The following is a 21,906-nucleotide window of genomic DNA, read 5'->3' as shown; positions in this document are numbered from 1 at the left end:
AAATAATTTATATTTATGCGTAATATATATTTATTTAATTATTTTTCTTTAATAAAAAAATGTTTTTTTGGATTAAAAACAAATATAAATTCAAACTAGTTTTATGCATAATTTTCACCCATCTTATGTTTGTTTGAATGATCCTTAATCGTTATGATAAGAGATGATTTTTAAAATTAATGGACCGACCACTAAACTGTTCCAGGTGAGATTAGTTAATTTGATTTAAAAAAAAAGTTATTTATAACTCATCTTATGCCTTTAGGTAAGATTTCCTTACTTGATCTTATGTTATGAGAGAAGGTAATCAAGTTGTTAATCACTTGTCTAGCTATGGTTTATCCTCTTTGATGGGGCCAAATTAGGGTCTTTGATTTTGTACCTTACTTTATATTTACCGTTGTTCTTGCATATTGTTTTTCCTTCTATTTCACCGGAAAAAAAGATAACAGGCTTTTTTTTTTTTTTTAACATAAATCTTTAGATAAGAGATACAACTATTTCAAGAGATATGTGTCTTATCCCTTTTAGCAAGAGATACAACTTTTCAAAAAGACATCACAAATATTTTTATGAAAGAATACATACTTTTGTGAAGTGTTATTAATTTTTATGAAAGACATCACAAGAGATACATATTTTTATCAATTCGATCATACTTAGGGACCACGCTGACATTCAGCGTTAGGGGACGATTACGTAAACATAAAATGTTCTACAAAAATATATACACACAAGTTTTTATATAAAAATATAATGTTTCAAAATATTAATGATACGAATTATCTATAAAATCATGAAACGTCTTTTTTTGCATATCATGAAACTCCTATATAATTGAATCTATACTAAACTTTTTAGTAATTTATTTTTCAACGAATAAGAAGAGATAATTATTCAAAAAACTCATCTTTCATCTTGTTGTGAAGTGTAATCTTACCTATATTCATAACTAGAAACAATCGTTCTATAGTGACTGTAATAACACGTAATATAAGAGTAAGGATAATCATCCTATATATAAGAGGATAATTTTTTTAATAAGATAAAGATGATTCTGTTGTACAGAAAAAGCATAAGATATTTTTTAAGAGATATTCTCTATAAAATTTTAGGAGAATAAAATTATATATCATTATCTAAGTATAAAAATATATGATTTGAGATTAAGTCACATAAGATATATTTTAAATAGATTTGATTAATTCAATTTTTTTATTTTTTTTTATTTTATTATTTAGATTTATCTAATTATCATCTAATATGTAATTTATTTTCCTGTACAAAACAAAGTAATTTATTTATTTTTTGACATGAACAAGTAATTTATTAAATCATAAATAACTGTCCTTATCTCTTTGTTATTTTTAAGTGCCGTCTCTGAATACCTAACCGATTCTATCTGATCACAACTTGCGTAAATATATATACTACCCATTGCACACAATCCTAGCCATAAAAAATACCCCAATTTTATTATTCACAAAATTTCAAAAACTAAAATTAAACAAGAACCATTGGATACTGGATAGAGAAACTTCACCTTGTGCAGTTACTCCCAAACTGCACAAGATCCTCTTCCCAAACAAAGCCTAGGAATTTGTGCCGTCCCAGTAAATGTTAATAACCATGACTCATGAATGAATCATGTCATAATCCAACAGAACAGAACTAGTACCATGTTGCTGTCACAAGCCAAACTGCACAACAACAACAACATCTCCAATGCCATTAACATGATTATGAAGAAGAAGGGTAATAACAATAACAACAATCATTGTTCACCTGCTATACTTTATCACTACCCTTGCCCTGATGGTGCTTTTGCTGCCCTTGCTGCACATCTTTACTTTAAGGCCACTTCATCATTCTCTCCTCTTTTCTTTCCCAACACTGTCTTCAACCCCCTCAGGTTTTTGCTTCATTCAGCATCTTCTTTTTGTACCCTTCATTCTGGTTGCAATCATTGCTATGCTATATGTTCTATTGCTATGGTTTTTGATTCATATATGTATTTTTTCTTCTTCTTTTGGGTTGCAATTTTCAGTGCTGAAGATCTTCCTCTGAATGAAATTGGTGATCTTTATCTCTTAGATTTTGTGGGGCCCGATGGGTTTGTTCAGGAAATCTCCACCAAAGTTCCAAGGTGCTTGCTTTCATTACTTCTGTTTTCCTATTCCAAGATGCATTTTTGAAACTTTTTATTTTTCTTGGAAGTATTATAGGATTGAGTTATCTTTGTTTGTGTTGTATTCTTGGGGGGTGTAGGGTGATTGTTTTGGACCATCACAAAACTGCTCTTGAGAGGCTAGGCAATGAGGCTTCACTTGGTGAGAATGTGGTTAAGGTTATTGACATGGAGAGGAGTGGGGCTACTATTGCTTTTGATTACTTCAAAGATAAGATTTTTAGTCCTGATGTTGCGGTTAAGCACCCCTCAATTCTCGAAGAATTCGAGCGTGTCAGGAAACTTTTTCTGTATATTGAAGATGGGGACCTTTGGAGGTGGAGACTCCCGAACAGCAAAGCTTTTAGAAGCGGTTTGAAGGATTTGGATATTGAATTTGATGCCAGGAAAAACCCTTCCTTGTTTGATCAGGTAATTGCATGCTCTCTTTGCCTTACAGTGTTTTTCCAACCTTTCTGCTTTATATTAGAATTTGATTGGAATACTCTAGCAATGTGAAGGTTTTTTACTTTTTCATTCAATCATGGATTGTCATATAATTTTAAATATTTTACTTTTGTAATAATTTCATTAAAACTCATGTTTATGATAAATTGGTTGATAGTGTCAAAATCTTATGCTAACAGTGTATCAAAATTAAACTCTTGTTATTATCATTATTAATATTATTTGAGTTTGTGTTACTGGTGTCTAATTGAACATGCACATTGATAAATGATAAGTTGCTTGAAGATGTTTTGCTCCCTTGTTTTCTGCTTTAAATTTGTCTATGAGTTTATTGTGATGATTCTACTTTATGTAAAGTAGTTGGCATAAATTTCCCCTGCCTCAGTAGGAGAGATAGTTCTTTGTTTTTACACTTAAAATGTGGCTGGGATAAGTGAATGCAGGATAGGTTCCACCAAGATAATGAGATGAGCTTACATTGTTTTCCCTTGTGCATATAGTTGAAAACTTGAAATAATTGACAATCTTGTGAATTGTGGCAGTTGCTTTCACTAGACTTGGATAATATTATTAGTACAGGCACGGTGAGCTTATCGGACAAGCAAAAACTAATCGATGATTGTCTCAGAAAGTCATATGAAATTGCCCTTGGGAATGCTGAATTTGGTTATTGCCTGGTATGTTTGATTGTTCTTCCCTGTATTTCCTCTCCTCCTTCCTTTTATGCCTTGCTTTTGCAGTCAAATTTCTTGAAACCATCAATCTGCAATTTTGGTTACACATGTATCCGCTAATTTCTAATACATATGTTGAGTCTTTGTTGTGTTTTGTGAAACCTTATCTTGGTTAGAAGGAGAGAACAAATGAAAATCTTGTTGTTTTCAACTATTTGTATTTGTAGGCTGTCAATGCGGATACTGCTCTTTCAGAGTTGAGAAGTGAATTGGGACATCAATTAGCTACTAAAAGCCAGAAAATGAATTTGAGGTTTGTTCGTTTTATTTTCTTGTCACTGTTAGTTAAGTTATATTGCTATTATTCTCCAACTGAGTTCTTGGAAAATCCCTTATTTAGTGATATATCCTAGTTTTAGTATTGCAGAGGTTGTGCAGTAGAAATTTAAAGCTTTTTATCTTTCCCTTTTCTCCCTAAAATTTTTTATTGAAAAGCATTTTGAGGTGAGTGTTGGGATTTTGCATTGATTAATGATATGACCAAAATAGTGTATCTAAGGGACAACCCTCATCGTATGAGTAAACTTTTGAGGTTGAGTTAGGTCCAAATCCAAATGTTAGGATGAAGGGTGAGGATTGTCCCTTACATATGTATATACACTATTTTAGTCTTATCACTAGCCATTGTGACACCTCCAATGACGAGGGCAAAGTGTTAATTTGATTGAGTTCAGTAATTAATTTATATGACTAGGTATGTTTTTCGTCCTTGGAATTAACTCTGTAACAGTGAAAGGATTTTCAAATTCTGAATGTGGGCTTTCCACAGGATGAAAACACGAGATCTTATGGAACTCTTTCCTTTATTATTAGGGTGTCCTGAGAATAAAAGGAAGATGAAGATGAGAGTGGAGGTGGGGAGAGAAATTAAATTATCGAAATATATGCATATGCAGTAAAAACTCCAAATATCCACAATTCTGTAGTTTTAATGTTAGGCACTCCTATGTGGGCAAGGGCAGAAGAGGGAATTGTGTAGGCTATGACAAACTTGCATAGATGGAAGCAAGTGCTGAAAGCATTGTGGTAAAGTTAGAGGCTGCATGTAGTTTTGGGGTAGGCAATCATTTGGGTAGTTAGAGGCAAACATTGTGATTTGTTTATTTTCATTCTCAATTTCTATACTTTCAGCGTAGTGCATATTACGATTGTAATCAGATGATTTGTTCTTTGAATATTTTCTCTATTAATCCATAGTAAAATCGGTTCCTATCACATAATCACTGCCTAATTTGTTTTAGGTACAACATTCATTGGTTTGAACTTATAGTTTCGCATTGGGGGATGATTTAGTTGAAATCAGCTTGATAAATAGATTCCAAAGGCCCAAGAATATATTCAGAATTTCTAAAGGAGCAGATAATTAAGACAGTATAGATTTACTTGTAGGATTTATAAGGGACTCTTGATGGAACTTAAACATGAATTTTCAGTCCATTCTATTATTCACTCAGTGGTTTAAAGCTTGTTTTACATGTTTATATATCTTGTGATCTTGCAAATGCATTGACCAAGAATCTACATAATCAATTTCTTGAAATTGTATACCATCTGACTGTTCTTAAACTCTGAATACAAGAAGCTAGTTATACAATGTGCATAGAAAATTAAACCATGGAACTTATAACCGACATACAAAAGAAATAGGCTAAGATGATTGGAGTCCCTCAATTAGTGGAGAACCAAAACAAAATATCTGTAATATCTTCAGCAAATCATCCATTACAGCTTACACAAACAGAATTTAATGTTTTCTCATTGATTTCTGCATTTATTTTTACTTGTAGGGGTATTGGTGCTGTTGTTTATAATGTACCAGAGCTTGAAAATGATCAAAGGCTAAAAATAAGTCTGAGGAGTGTGGAGAATGAAGATACCACGCCTATCTCTCAGGTTGTTCCTTTATCAAATTGTGCTTATTGTATCTTCAATGTGACTCTTGTTAGTTATACTTGTACCTAATATCTTTTTCTCTTCCGTTAGGAATTTGGAGGTGGTGGACATCGAAATGCGAGCTCTTTTATGTTAACAGCGGATGAATTTGAAAAATGGAAGGTGTGATCCGATATTTGCACTTGACATGGGGAGATGAAGGAGTATACAAGATGTGTCGTGTGAAATGTTAGATAGTTCTATCAATTAGTGTATTATGCAACTCTCTTAACTATTTTTTGGGTATCCATGTAGTAGTTATTTATTCTATTATGTAATGCAAAATAATGTTTGAATAGTCCCTCCAATCATCTAGATATTTATTTGGATAATGTTAAGTCTTGTCCATGTAACATTGTAGCATTAGAAATCAATTGGTTTCGAAATTATTTGACTAAACACTGCGTCTAAAATCTTCCTCTTCTCTTCCTTGTTCTATTTTTGAAAAAATGCTGTTGTGATCATCAAGTTGAGACTTGTGCAGTCAAGAGATGAAGGCTCTCTTTCTTTCTTTCTTTCTTTGTGGAGCCGCACATAAAATCTGTAGTTAATTGAGATTGGAAGAACTAAGACGAGTTTGAACCCGTTGGATAAAGATGAGGTGTGAAGTTGATGGCCTATTCATAAAGATATGTAGTTACTAAGGTTTCATGTCAAGGTGATTTAAGTTGGATCTTGAGATGTGGATGGGTCTTGGGTGAGTTAGATCTTGATTAGGAGGTGGACTTATGAGATTTGAAATTAAATATGGGTTATGTGATGAAAAGAAGAATGAGTTTGCTTCTTTCTCTTTTTCTTTTACTTCCTTTATTTTTTCATTATTTTAATAAAAAAGAATAAAACCATTTTTAATGATTTTTCTTTTATAATGAAATTAAAAAATATAATAAATACTGAATAAATAAAATAAAGGAGAAGAAAGTTGGGATAATATTAGGTGTTAACACATACCATTTGAATTTTGTATGTATTTAGTACTGTATATTTTTTAGTATTAAAAGTAAGATTTATAAATATTAATTGTTTATGTAAAATATCTTGTTAGTTGTATAATATGCATGATTTTTGTTTTTATTTGATTATTCAAATAAAAAATTTAATTTTGATAACTAAATGCATGAATAAAAGTGTATTAAGTAAAGAACATTAAGATTTTAAAATTATAATATGCATTTAGATTTTTCCTACTTTAAAACATTTAATATCACTTATCAAAATATGAATATTTTTAATATGTAACTGAATTTAAAATAACAATTGCTTACAAATGAACAAATAAGTTAATTTATGTGTCGTGTGTGTGTTTGAATACAAAATAAAATAAAATTTATGAAAGAATTCAATTGTTGATACTTGTCATTATTACCATCGTGATCATGGTCACCACCACCATCATGTCGTTGTAGCCACATTGTCATGATAGTTGTTGCATCTGCTGTTATATCTGTCATCACTATCATGATTGTTATTGTTGTCGCCGTCATTATTTTCGTTGTCATCATTACCATGGCTGATAACTATGATCATAATGGAAACAACGATCATTGTGTTTAACACCACCATGTCGACAATAGTGATAATGACAACGATGACAATGACGATGATCATCATGGTGACGACAACATGGATCATGATGGCAATTGTAGCGATGATATATATATATATATATATATATATATATATATATATATATATTCAGACATTTGATTTCATTTTAGAATATCCTTATAGAAAATTTATTCAATTTGTAATCAATAATTAATTTTTTATTTAGTACATCTGCTGTTTATTACCTTTGTAACAGTTCACTGTCGACAGGAAATTCAGTTCCTTTCCTATCACATAATCACAGCCTATTTTGTTTTAAGTACAATATTCATTGCTTTGAACTAATAGTTTCTCATTGGAAAATGATTTAATTTAAAATCAGATTGATAAATAGATTTTAATTTTTTGAGGATAGATATCTTGAATTTCTAAAGGAGTAGTCAATTAAGAAAGTATAGAATTGCTTGCAGGATATTATAAGAGAATCTTACTGATGGAACCCAAACATGATGTTTCCAGTTCATTCTATTATTAACTTGGTGGTTCAAAACTTGTTTTACATGTTTATACATTTTGTGATCTTGGAATTGCATTTAGCAAAAATCTATATAATTAATTTCTTGAAATTGTATACCATCTTATTATATTCTTTAACTCAGAATATAAAATATAAGAATCTGTTCATACAATGTGTACAGAAAATTAAACCATGAAACTCAGCTCTGATGCAAAAGAAAAAGAATGAGGTGATCAAAGTGCCATAATTAGTGGAAAATCAAAACAAAATATTTGTTACATCTTCACCAAATTAGTCATTTATTACAGCTTATGCCAACAAAGTTCACTGTTTTCTCATTGATTAGTCATGTTTGCTGTACATTTATTTTTACTTTTAGGAGCACTGATTCTGTTGTGTATAAAGTACCAGAGCTTGAAAGTGCCAGATCTTTCGTTTTAATAGCTAATGAATTTGAATGGATGATGTGGTTAGATTTTTGCTTGTCATGGGGACAAGACGGAGTTTACATTTACACATGATGTTCTGTATGCTGCTCATTGCAAAGCTCTGTGAAAGGTTTTGATAGTTCTATTAGTTACGCTATTATGCAATTCTGTTAACTATGTATTGGATATCAACGTAGTTGTTCATTTAGTATGTAATTTAAAAAGCATGTTTGAGTAGTCTGACTGATCATCTAAAAATTTCATTGGATTAAAATTTTCTTAATGCTAGTTTTGTCCATGTAAATTGTAGCATTTAGAGATCAATCGGTTTCAAAATTACTTGACAAAACACTGTCTAAAATTTTGGTAAACAAGCTTAACATAGTTAATTATACATTTCACTGCCTTTCTTCAGTGCTAAAATTCCTTCTCCCAATGAAAAATTAACATGATGAAACTAATTAACACTTGAGTTGTGATTTATACTTATTCCACAAATAACACCCAGATCACCTCGAGATAGAGGTTAGTACAAAAATGTATAAAATCAATGCCATAATATGACCCTAATTAACAAGCCCACCAAACCAAAACAAACCAAACCATCCTCACCAATTAAGTATAATAATAATCAGAAAAACAAAAGTTAAATCTCTTAATAACAGTTATATGGCAAAGGTATAAATATTTTATTATATGATGAAATGTATATATTTATATTCATATCCAGCTCCCAAGTTATCCACCACCAATTTGGCCTGCCATTTGGTCTTGAAAATATTAGTTTGTAAATGTAACATGTGATACTTCTTCACCACCAACCATAGCTGCATTAGAAGAATACCATGCATCTTCTGTAATGAACTGCATCCAAGAATCATCTTTGTCCTCCTCTTCCAAGCATGATGATGATGCCCCTGGTATGTCAGGAGACATGGTTTCACACTCATTAGTAATGGTTTGGGAGCTCTCAATTAGTGATATACTACATTGTCCTTGCTCTTCAATATCAGAACAGATTCCATTTTTCTTGAACACACGGCACAATGCATAAGTATCCTGCAAGATAGTTTAACTAGTGTGAAAGGAACTTCATTTGGACTTTTGTTGGTGACACTTTTCTCTTTTGGGTTAATATAAACTAATGCAGCCTAAAGTAACACAGAGAATGACGACAGTATAGGATTTTCCTAGCTAGCAATTGCTTTTGGTCTTTTAGCCTACATTTGAAATGATCAATTAAAGCAGTGTAGTAAAAAATTGAGGCCTAAACGGATCTACACAATGTGGTATAGTTAAAACCATAAAAGACAATATCTGAACAAGCTCGTGACATAAATATTCAAAGACTGCTAAATGTTTTGTCCATGTTTCTTATTAAGAATATATAATACTGCTGCTACTATATCCTAATCAAGTGGACACTTTTAGGTTACTAAAAGGGTGGAACATATTATTATGTTAATTTCATTGCTAAATCCCATGCTATAATCGCCATGTCCTGATTGGCACACATCCTGGCTTAGACATTTACTTATAACGAATATTTGGTTGGTACAATTGACTGGTACCATCCCTCTCCTTTTTTTTTTTAATTATTTGTAAAATTTCTGGGGTGTAGTATGGTACCTATTGGTATGTTTTGGTGTTTAGGAATAAAGTATAAAGTGACCGACACAAAATGAAAGTGATGGGAGAATTATAGCTGCTTTATGAGATGCACAAGCCTTGATGGCTTTTAGAATCTAATAATTCTATAAATCAGGAATAGGAAGGTTGAACAGATAATAATGACAATTGACAAAGACACCAATAACTAAAGAATTTTAATCAAGAAGGGATATGAATCATAAGGAGGATGGTACTTTTGTCTCATTACATTGCATTATATTATATTTTACATGCATTAAAATAAAGAAAGAACAAGGTGCAGTAGAACTTTGTCATTTTAGAGGTATTAGAGTAACACAAGTAAAGAATATGTCAGTCATACGTTTATAGAGTACCTACTATAAACAAGCATAAAGCAACATGAGAGAGAGAAGGAATAAAGCTCCTACAAAAGTTAAGGCTTTCCATGCACGCCATGCAATTTTCACGTTCTTCTACTCTCCAAAGATGTATAATGTCTCATGTACTTCATTTATTTCTACAGTTTCAAGTTTTATTCTCACTGTGTTTCTAGTGTGACTCTGATTTGATCATCATGGGAATATGGAACTAAAGCTTATCTATCTTTTTTTTCTCCTTCTTGTCTTTGTGAAAAAGAGGGGCTGAAAATAATCAATGAAAAATGCTTTTGTCACTCCCTTAAGCATCGAACTTCATGCTTTTTAGTTCAAATATGTGAAAAAAAGTGTGCATATTACACAAAAACAAAATAGAGTTCTGAAAGTAGGTAAAGGGTCAGGTGGGCACCAGAGGCTAGTTTTAAATACAGCAAAAACATTTACTTTTCTAAGATGTGACTTGTAAAAGCTAATTTGGAAGGTGTCATTAACTAATTCGATCGCCATACTCATTCTCCAAGGCCTCAAAATCATCTCTAGTTCTTAGCTTATTTCACTCCATTGATTGCAGTAAGTTAGAATCCAAAAGAATTTGAAGTGGATAACTATTGATTTCATAATAAAAGGAGTTTTGATTGCCTTGTGAATATGTACAACATGACATGACAAAGTGACTACACAAGTTGCATGATTGGCAATGCATTTTTTAAACTCAACTAGACTGACATCACTTGATTATGAAAATTGATGACAATTAATGAATTACAAGAGTAAATAATTGCCACAGGGTGACTGTTTATCTCTCCACACTGTTCTTTTGGTCTTCTTCTAATCACTTTTGATTGTGTAAGTAGGCATTAAGAGCTTTACTATAGTGCTATCATATATCTATTTGGAATAATGTTTTGTGGACACCAGATGCTAGTTTACATCATGTGAGGAAAAAAAAATAAAAAAGCAGAAGATGAAAAGGAAAGATGATACTATGATAAGTGATACGACGTGGCAGGAAGAAAGAAATGGAAAAATATGAGAAGTGTTTATATTGTTGAGATGTCCATGTATCATTGTTGATATATTAATATTGGTAGAAAATATATACCTGTAATCCAGTGGTGTCCTCACACTCTTTGTCATCAAGGCGATACTCATGCATTACCCAGTCAGTTCTGATCCCTTGAGGAGCTCTACCTCTATAGTACACCAAAGTCTTCTTCATGCCAATAGGTCTGCTTTGGCATGAAACTCTTCTGTCTTTCCCAGTGGACTTCCAGTAACCTGCCCGAGTTGCTCTATTTGTCCTATACCCATTCGGGTATTTCCTATCCCGGGGGCCGAAAAAATACCACTCTGGGTCTCTACTTGGCAAAAATGATTTCTCTAACCATGCAAAATTAAACAATCAAAAAAATGTTCCACCAAAATCTGCCAATTAGTTAAACAACTTTGCCTAATTGAAAATAATGTAGTTAATATATATAGTACATCAAAATAATAGTAATATATATGATGAAAACGAAAATAGTAAATAAAGCACATACATGGTCCACCAAAGATGTAGCTAGTTTGGTCCCATTTTGGGGGGCTAGAGTTTTTCCATATAGATTACCTATCCTAATGTGGCACTTAATATATTATAACTCCATAAATGGAAAACACAATTTCTAGCATGATATTGGAAAATGAAAATTATTCTGTTTGAATGTGTTTCTATGTGAGAGAAAAAAATGTGAATGTGCAAGCCAATATAGGTAAATAAATGGATGAGTGACAAATATGAGAAACAAAGTATTTGGAAGAATTGAAGGGTTGTTAAAGGGAAGAAGAAAACCTGCTAATTCCCATGGTTCACATTTGTAGAGATCAACTTCAGGAATGATATCAAGTTCAATTTCTTGGCCATTGATCTTCCTCTTGAGATAATAGTTGACAAGCTCTTCATCGGTTGGATGGAACCTAAAGCCAGGTGGTAATCCAACCGGTGACATTTTTTTTTCTCTTCTTCCCTTCTTTCTTTTCTTATTACAGCTTCTTCTAAAGAAAGTGTTTTCACTCATCACAACCATCATTGCTTATAAATAGACCTAAAGGAACCAAAGTTCCTTATCTTTGAGTTTTTTTCTCTCTCTTTCTTTTACAGATTTTACAGATTCTGGCATAACGTTTGATACAAGCCTTTTCCCTATCACTGATAATATATACTTCCTTGTATGTAGGTACTTCCATTTAAATCCTACAAATCCTCCATAATCCATTGCTTTCCTTAATATATATATACTTTAATTGATGGCCCTTTTTCTTTCTTTCGTGAGAATGTTTTGAGACAAAAGAAGGCTAGTCATTGGCCTATAGAGGGAGGGATCTTTAGAGTTCAAATATATACTAATTAATTAATGTATCTTGGTCAGCCAATCACTAATACAAGCAGACACAGCACACTTTTTAGAAGCAGAAGATAAGTTGATATATAATTTAAATAATGTAGCAATTTAAATAATACTACTAAGCTAACTAGCTTAGTATATGACCCTCTGTCTTGGTCATTGTTTATTTAATTATTGAATAATAAGCCTTAAGACAGTTGTGTGATAATGATTGAAACAATTAAATTAATTTTGATATCTATGATGCTAATTAAAAGCTGCAGTTTATTGAAATTGTTAGTTTTCCGTAGATGATCCGTATGCTGATGCATGTATCTTTCTCTTTTAACATTTAACATGCTTCTTTGTTCTATGAAATGAAATTTTGTTTGAGCTTAAACTTCCGGGATGCTATGCTAGATGTTAAGGGTTCATTTATTGTTTTTTACTTCAAGTATCTTGCAACTTTGAGTTAGATACTAATTTGTTGGAATACAGATATCTATATTTAAGTGGTTAACTTCTTCCAATAAATATTTTTTTCATACACGCAAATTTAATGATCGAATTCTTAATTATACACTTACATGGCATGATTATCATTTATCTGTCTACTAATACCACACTCTAGCTACTGGTAGGGTCCATTTGTTTAGAAGTTAAGTAAAATTGATTATAATAGAAATAATTTTGAATCATTGAATGCAGTAATTAGGATTGTGTAAATTAATCTTAGTCATAAAATTTACCTTGAAAGTGTGTACTGTGTAGGGAGAGGAATAGAAACTCTACATAAGTCATGCGGCACATCGAAGTATCTAGTAATGACTATTTTTCCACACTTAACAGTTACATGTCCTGAGAATATATAATAACCACATCAAAGATTATGTTGGTACCGTTACAACCTAAGATCTCCAACACTTTCAAATCTCAATATCTTAATTGTAATGTTGTACATGTAAATAAAGAATAGGATTCAACTCCAGTAAAATGAGTTGAGTTATTAACTATGAAACCAATTGTTAATATTATTTATCATTAATTTGTGTTCGGTGGAATGGGGTCAGATCCTGTTTGACAGCGGAGTTACTTCTTCCCATTTTTTATAGCAATAAATCTTCATATATACCTTTTTTTTTATTGTTTTGATGGAGGTCACAAGCCACATGCAACTTCAAATTAAACCCCATTGCAAAGATTGTTTAAAAAAGAAAAAACTCCACCCCATAATATTTAATAATAATGACAAGGTACCCTCTTATGGTAAACTGTAGAGTACACTTTAGTCTTTATTCACGTGGGATCATTTATGAAACTTGGCAGATCGAGAGATTCCAAACATTAAGTGATCCACACCAATCTATCGGAAGTAGAATTTGAGGATATAAATTTCCATGTTTAGCAAAAGACATGTTTTTAGGACCACAATGTGATTCGGTACGCAAATGTTTTCCTTTTTCACGTAACACGAACATAAAAAGGGAAATTACTGCATTTCCTTTCCTTTTCTCTAATTTCTAAATCAACCGGGTATTATTAAACTTATTGCATGTTTTGATGTGCGCTTCTATAATTGATTCAGGATCAATGTGATTTACTAAAATTAATACAGATCCAAACACGCTCTTATAAGTATTTTTATTGCCTGTGTATTTTTAATTTAATTTAATTTTAAAGAGCTATATTATTTATTTTAGCCTTTCATTTATAATAACCACATTACTTTATTTATAGTCACAAATTAGTGTCTTCAGTTGATTTCTATGACGATTCGTTTATACTAATAATCATAAAATAGAATCTAAATATCATTAAATTGAGGCTTGATTAAGTTTTCGGTTTTTTAAAAAATCATTATATTTTTTTATGAGTTTCCTTTTTAATTTATTTTTCTGTTTTCTTCTTATTTGATTTCTCTAATTAAGGTCATAATTTTTTTTTTCATTTAGTTTTTTTTTTTAAATGGGAGGATCAAATGAAAAGCTTGTAATATTTAGAAAGATATCAAATGTGGAACTCGTAATATTTAAAGGAATAAAAAGAAAAGTTCATAATTAAAAGAACTAAATGAGAAACACAAACTTGATAAACAATTTTTTCTATAAATGAATCATCATTTAATAAAATTAAAAATAGCAAGTAAAGTAAAATTTAACATTTTTTAATCATATCATCATTTGATTTAACCTTGAATGAATAAGCATTAACCGAATAATAGAAAGAAATGCTAAAGTACAACTTTTATCGTCTATTTTGTGAATTTTGATCTCCCAATTTAAAATAAAGATATTTAATTCTCTAACTTTTAAAAAATGAATAATTTTTGTCTAATTTTTAATTTTATATATGTTTTATTTATTTTACTCTAGCCCTAAATATTAATTCAAAGGTAATATAAAAAAATTAATTAAAATAAAAGAAAAAAATAAATGTAGTCAAAATCAAAATTAGACCAAAATTACAAATTTTCAAAAAATGGATGATTAAATGTTACTATATTAAAGTAAGAATAATTAAATGTTATTATTTTAAATAAAAAAATTAAAATTACAGTTAGATAAAAGAGACAAAAATTATATTTTAGCTAAACAAAAATTCATACCTTTCCAGACAAATATATATATATATATATATATATATATATTTACGGAAATGACCATTCCACAAAATTTGACTTCATTATAAGTTTGAAAAATAGTCAAGATTAATTTATAATTTATTCTTCTAGGAATTAAAATATAATATTATTTCAAACACTAAAATGTAAAAACAATGTTGCATACTACAGTGATGGATTATGAATTTATACAGTGATAATTTAACCGGTTTGAAATATAACAAAGTCTGGCCACAAGAACTCTTTGAAATGAGATTTGATGGTAAAAGGGAAAATATTGTAGAAGATCAAGTCAAGCGGCAGAACTATTTATCCATTCAGTTGTTTCAGTAACTTTTCTTTTGCTTCCCTCTTTTCTTTTCTCTTTTTTTTACCCTTCATCTGCGTTTTTTTATTTTAAATTTTCACCTTGAATCAGTGAGCTTTTGCTTTATAACCTAACTTTCTACGTAATTATTACTCAGCAATAATCCCCATATATCTTCTAGGAGTTTACTTTTGTCACTCCTAGTGTCCCCTTTTTTATTTGGGTGATTCTAACCCTTCTTTTGTGTTTTCTCATTGCTTTAATGTTGTCTTTGATCAAGATCTCTAGCTATAGCCTATTATGTCTTTCTTATTACATCTTAACTTTTTCAGATTTTGCAATGTTACAAAAGAAGAATGTACTCGATCATATTCTTTAGACTTGTTTAGTTGGTCTATATAAATCCAAAACTTTAGTTATTATTGCTTGTTGTCATGTCAAATAAGAACTTGCTCTCTAAGCTTCAAGAACAAGGTCAAAGAGAAAGTAGTTTAACAAATATTTGATTTATCAAATATTAGAATGGATTCCCCATAATTTTCAATGATCAAGGAACGATATTCAAGATTCCAAAATTATTTCCTTTGATCCCAATAACCTTAAACCTGTTTAGTTTTCAAATGATTAATTTTCTGCATACTTGACCTCATATTGACACTTAAATACATTGCATGTTTGATATGAATTTAATAAAGATAGTCCGGATCCATGTGCAGGTTTTTTCCTTTTTGATCAAAATCCAAATTCAAACGTAAGGTAAGACTATTAACTCTTATTATAATTATGCAAATATAAAATTTTTGTAATATTTAATCCGATCGATGCATACGTGGGAACATTTTTAATGATCATCAGAAGGTTGACATGTTGCTTTAATTCAACTCCCGGTCCTACTCCAACCAGAAAATGAGTTATTTCACTCAATTGTCATTATGAAATAATCGATTATTACTTTGCTTAATTCAACTACCAACCCAAAGGCTCGATTTTCCTTCTAATGAAGTTATATCATTCTTGTTTGAAGCGCATTTCAGGTATGTATTGTGCATGGGAGTGAAGATCAACACTCAACAACTACCTATAGCAATAATATTTTAGGAATTCATCCAAAAAAACATTAAGCAAGATAAAATAATTTGCTTTAAAAAAAATTCAAATGAGAGCAATGCTATTAGCATATTAAGCTTGGGAAAAACTCAGATACTCACTCACGTGGATGTTGGACCCATCCCATTCATGTGACTGCATGCTCAAGTTTCACAACTTACAGCATTTTAGGCTTTAACTAGTGGTTTTTAGGGCACATCTTTTTCTCTCTTTTCTTTCTCCTTTAATTTAATAGTGCATGTCTTACTTTCTATTGGACCTGTAATAACTAAGAAATTCATTCGTACCTAACAATTTAAGCTTTTGAGAACATCAATCATCAAATCCTTTTGTGATTTAGTGAATGGGATTTGGTCCTCATTATATCTATTTTTCAAAAATGAAATTTGAATTTTAGAACAAAATTAAAATGAGCCAATGCACTGTAGTCGCTTCAAACCTAAAAAAATAATGTTTTGGCATGTAAGAGAAGATATAGTTCATGCTTTGGATAACTATTTTAAAATTATTTTTGAGTGCTAAACATACTTTTGAAAAAGAATATGTACATGTTTGAAAATTAATGAGCTTTCTCCATAAGTACATTTGAAACAAAAATAACACCTTTGTTACTTTTAGCAACCTATGTTTGACATCCAAGATAGATTTCTCAAATATGTTGTACTAGTGTGTTTTAATTGAAGGTAAGGACTCAAAAATCATGGTGTCATCACACCAGAGAGTAACTTCAAAGTTATCATGATTTCATACTGCGGTTTCACGTTTTATATATTTTAATCTGAAAGTACTTTTAGAAGGGATTAACAATAATCCAAACATACTAAACCTATACATATAGCAAATGAGTTCATTTGTTTAAGATTGAAAAAATGATTTGGATTTATAATTATTTTTTGAGAATTTAAAAAAACAGAAACTAATTTATGTTTGTTTACAATCATAAAATTATTTTAAAAAACTAATTTTTATAAGAAGCTATTCAAAATGGTTTGTGATTTTAATCAAATTTTTTATTCTTTTCAAGTTCTAATTATTTTGAAAAATTAAAACAAATGCATGGAAAACTTTAAAAAGTGGTATTTAAAAAAAACATTTTTATTTAAAAAAGTTGTATGAAACAATATCTTTGAAAAAGTTGGTGTTTGGCACTTTTCAATGGACTACAAACTCAAAAATCTTCCCCCCACCCAACCCTGAGTTAATGGGTTTGAACTGTGATTAGAAAATGTTCTTCCTCATAGCCTTTGCTGCAGTGCCTCGTGGGCTGAACGCGTGAGTATTTTAGAAGATAATGAATGGGCTTCTGGCACATGTTGGAGTGGTTTTTACTTTCAAAACCATGCTTCGTATAAAAATACTATTGTAGTTGTAGTTCTGACAGAAGTATTCACGGTTCAGGAAAAATTAATAGATGATTCTAAAACACCATTTACTCACTTAGTATATAATTTCAATCAATTTTTATATGACACATAATTAATTATTATTAATTGTTTTCTTATAAATTAAAAAAATTAATTATATGTCATATAAAAATTGATCGAGATAGATAGTACAAAACCACTTAATAATTTCTCATATGATTAACTTATTCTCTTGCATAGCTAACCCGTTAAAATAAACAAGGCAGGGTAGATTGTTCATTTTTTTAAAAACTCCTCTACCTACAAGCAATCTTCTATTACATAATCAAAGATCAAACCTCTATTGTATATTTAAAAAAATTCGAACTACTAGTCATTCTTAGTTCTTACCACACCATGTAAGTCACACTTTATAGCCTATGCACCAAACCCAAAGACCACTAAATTAAAACCATAAAATTACCACACGATCCACTCTAGCTAGTAAACAAGATTATAAATGCAGAACTGGATGTTTCAATAATTATTAAATACATTCAGGAACAAATGGTGAGCCTTATTCACCCACCATGATTTAAACTCTTGTTTTAGATAACAATGATTTAAACTTTACTAGATCTAAAATATTTTTTTTATTCTTAGAAATCAAATTCAGATATCAAGAAATTTACAATAATTTATTATAATATTCAATCAATTGAACTACACATATCATGGGACAAAATATTATTAGAATAGAATGATTTGCCTTAAAAGATACCTCAGTTACATTCCCTCCAGTTAGGTAGACCATAAGATTGTGTGTCAAATCTAGTTTTATTACATACTTAATTTTAATCTTAGTAATATATTTATTTGATCTATATATTTAATTTTGTTACTACCAAACCAATACTAGACAAGACATTGTCTAAATGTAATCACTGTTATGTTTTATTAATATATAAGATAGAATGATAGATATTGTATCACACACTGCTAATTAACAAGCAACTAGACTCGCGAGCCAGTGAAAATCTTTTTACCAAAAATGTGAGGTTTGTAAATGTAACTTTCAAACGTTTCTTCCCTTATTATTTGTACTTATATCTTTTAATTTCTTGCAATTAAACGAGATAGTTATGTAGGTTCTATCAATATCCTTAATAAGATTTAATCGTAATGAAAATAAATATGGAAATGGTTTATAAAATTTAGTTTTGCCAACTTTGTTTAAATAGTAATTTTGAAAATAAAAAAATTCCTTTTTTATTACTTTTTCTACTATTTTTTTTGTTTGTTTGTGAGCAACACATGTGGTAACAGCATTCTTATAGTATCTGAGTGGAAGGATACAAATTAAGACAATTGATCACTTTATCATTATTATTATGAATTCATGATAGACAACTAGACAAGGACAACTCAAGGATAAGGCCTCTAACGTCCTTACTTTAGGCCCAAGCGATCTTGTTAATTATTAATATTCTCTCATATAATTCCAAAAATATATATTTTCTCATGCCGAAAAAATGAAAGAAAGTCAGTAATTAATTAATAGATTTTTTTGGCCTTTTGGGAGTAAATTCTTTCAAAATAAAAAAACCCCAAATGATACATACCTCTTAGTGCATGGATCAACGCACATATGACATGAGATTGGTACAATTTAACCAGACATTTAGAGTTTCAAACCCAATTATGCAATTGTATTAGAAAAGAAAACTTTATTGCTTACAATAATTCTACTTGACTTAACAGAATTGTTTCACTGTCAAAATTAAGTGATCTGGTATAAATAAAAACAAATGTACCTTGCTCCTGTAGATACAATGGCTAAAGGTGTACATTATTTTTTTTTCATTTGAGAACTATATATAAGTTGGGGGGCATGATAAGCAAGCAGCCAACTGACTACCTCCTTCCACCTCAGCCTTTTCCTTGATGTTTGATTATGAAGAAGGACTCTGACTTCTGACTTCTTTTGATTCTTGTTGCTAACTAAGAGGACAAGTGGAGATTTGACTGATCCACAAATATTCTAGAGTGATCATTGTGTAATATTAGGCTCCCTTTGTGAAGATGTAGGATTTGCACTAAATTCATCTTATGAGTCCATGTTGGGGGATAGATAAATAGTCACAAACATTTTTTTATTTTTTTTTAATTGAAGTTGTTGAAAAAAATTCAACTATAAAATAAGGTAATCCAAACACATTTAAATTACTTGAATAGTTTTCCTTCAATCTTAATTTGACTAAATTTGGAACATTGCACTATATGGATTCCCCCAAAAAAAAATTTCGTTGCCTTGACTTTGTTCGTGATATAACTATCCAAAAGTGGTTTTTACAATAGAAGTAAACCATAATTTTACCTGTTAAGGGTTCAAATCTAGAGTCACCTTGGATAGTGAATTGCTTACATTCAAAGAAAGAAGGGGAAGTTGAATCTCTAATCTATCCCTAATTTAATTTTCCAACCCTTATAATATATAATATAAGGAGAATAAAAAGTTCAGCCTTTGGATCATGACTGCAGGGTCAATTGCTAGAAATTTAACTGCAAGCAATTTAGGTCCCTATTTTAGAGAATGTTTTACATAATCACTGTTCTCAACCAAAGCAAATTTTTTTCTATATATATATAAAAAAAAAACATAGATCTAATGTCAGCTTTACCAGTGAGATTTTCAATCAAAGACCAAAAAATGTTTCGCTGACTAATCTTATGCATTTTTTTCCACAGGGCCTACTTTGATGCTGGTATGGGAAAAATGTAAAAAGAGTACAAAGCATTACCGGGGCTTATATCTTCTCGTTTGCATTATTGATCGTAAATAACTACACGTGAAATTTAATTTCTTCAATAGCAACTTTGGAAGGAACTCCCTTAAAGTTGGCCTGAGAAATATTAATTTGTACGATGTACTTGTGATAAAACTGAAATGAAATCAATAATTGGAAGGGTGAAGTTTGGTGGACATGCACCAAACACTATTCATCACTTTGTGTATATATTATATTTTAGGTGATACGATGGATATGATAAGAAAAGAAGAAAAAAAATGTTAATGGAGTGTTTGATATATACAGGTGTCTATATATTTTCACTCTCTCTCTCTCTCTAAATCTCTAGTTGAAATTGCACTTTGCACTCTAAATATTCAGAGTAACCTCACCTTGGAATTCATGCTCATGCATAGCACAGATCAGAAAAAATACAGCTCAGAGTGAACCAATCTATGCAAATTTATGTTTGGATATGGAATTGAAAGCAAGTTCAGTTGCATTCCCTAGAGATGGCTGTTTCAATAATGCCAAGGCCCTGTCAGGCTCTGATGTTGATCTTTAAATTATACAGAAAATCACAAGAAAACGGGAAAATATATTAAAAAAAATTGTAACTGAATTTGAATCAGTCACTGCAATTTCTTATAGCATCAAAAAGATTACAACAAAACTACCACGATCGCATAACATCATTATCTATGCATTAGAACAAAGTTCCAACGACCTACACCCGAAATTGCATTTGATTTTGGATTTTCCATATGGCACTTTATCAACACAGAAAAAGAGGGACCACTCTACTCTAAGGGGAAATTGTAAGCAATCGAATCAATGATAGCTGGAATTAATTTAATAATGCGGTTTCACAATAATAAACTCTTTAAGTTTGTTCTAATTGCAAATAATTGGACGCTTGGAACAAGTGGTGCATTATTATTTTTGCGCACACTGTTTTTGAGTCACTATCTAATATAAAATAATCAAATAAATATAAATGTCTGGCTTGATAAGATGAGATACCACTTTTCTTTTTTCTAATAACAAGATATTCCAACGGTTAAAAATCCTGATACTAATTCTTCGAGAAATTAAAATATCAATTAAGAAGAAACTCTCCTCTTCATATTTTTTATTCTATTTATGTAGTCAGAAATTGAACCTCTAATTTATGTTTGATAAACTTGTTTCGCATCCTATGGATGATGGAGATACTACTACTAGTGAAAGTGTAATAATATGGTGAGTGACAGGCATCTTCTACATCAAAGCCTTGGATCATTTTTTTTCCTCAAAGGGATATATTTTCTGGCACTGTCTGTCCAATGGGTAAATGGGACTTGCTAGAAGGCAACATTGAGGTTCCTGATTTATTTAAGGTCATGTTTGGGAGGGTTGGTCTATGCTTTCTTGTGCCATTTCTGCTACTGTTTCCTTCAGACTCCTTACAAAGATTTGAGGGATCTGAATCTGATGGTTCACTTCACCACTGTCCTTTGTTGTGGTTAAAATCAGTGTCATGAGAAAGAAGAAAAAAGTAAGAGAGTACCCCTAGCTCAGAAGGCACACTGGAC

At 30.6% G+C, this 21,906-nt stretch overlaps 2 protein-coding genes across 2 annotated transcripts; one reads left to right on the top strand and one right to left on the bottom strand.

The window, feature by feature from the left end:
• Nucleotides 1-1,489: 1,489 nt before the first annotated feature.
• On the top strand, nt 1,490-5,700 carry LOC114388935. Its single transcript, XM_028349478.1, has 7 exons — nt 1,490-1,912; nt 2,048-2,146; nt 2,269-2,599; nt 3,178-3,312; nt 3,537-3,622; nt 5,157-5,262; nt 5,353-5,700. Exons 1-7 carry the CDS (start codon nt 1,641-1,643, stop codon nt 5,428-5,430), a joined length of 1,107 nt encoding a protein of 368 aa, XP_028205279.1. The 5' UTR covers nt 1,490-1,640; the 3' UTR covers nt 5,431-5,700.
• Nucleotides 5,701-8,237: 2,537 nt separating this feature from the next.
• LOC114390258 (NAC domain-containing protein 86-like) lies at nt 8,238-11,908 on the bottom strand. The gene is made up of 3 exons (XM_028350969.1): nt 11,635-11,908; nt 10,906-11,183; nt 8,238-8,853 (listed from the first exon to the last, which is right to left on the bottom strand). The coding sequence occupies exons 1-3, from the start codon at nt 11,870-11,872 to the stop codon at nt 8,575-8,577; spliced, it is 795 nt and encodes a 264-aa protein (XP_028206770.1). The 5' UTR covers nt 11,873-11,908; the 3' UTR covers nt 8,238-8,574.
• Between the last annotated feature and the right edge of the window lie 9,998 nt (nt 11,909-21,906).

This window comes from Glycine soja, chromosome 16 (assembly GCF_004193775.1).
Source record: "Glycine soja cultivar W05 chromosome 16, ASM419377v2, whole genome shotgun sequence".
NCBI lineage: Eukaryota > Viridiplantae > Streptophyta > Magnoliopsida > Fabales > Fabaceae > Glycine > Glycine soja.
This window is presented reverse-complemented; position numbering and strand designations above follow the sequence as displayed.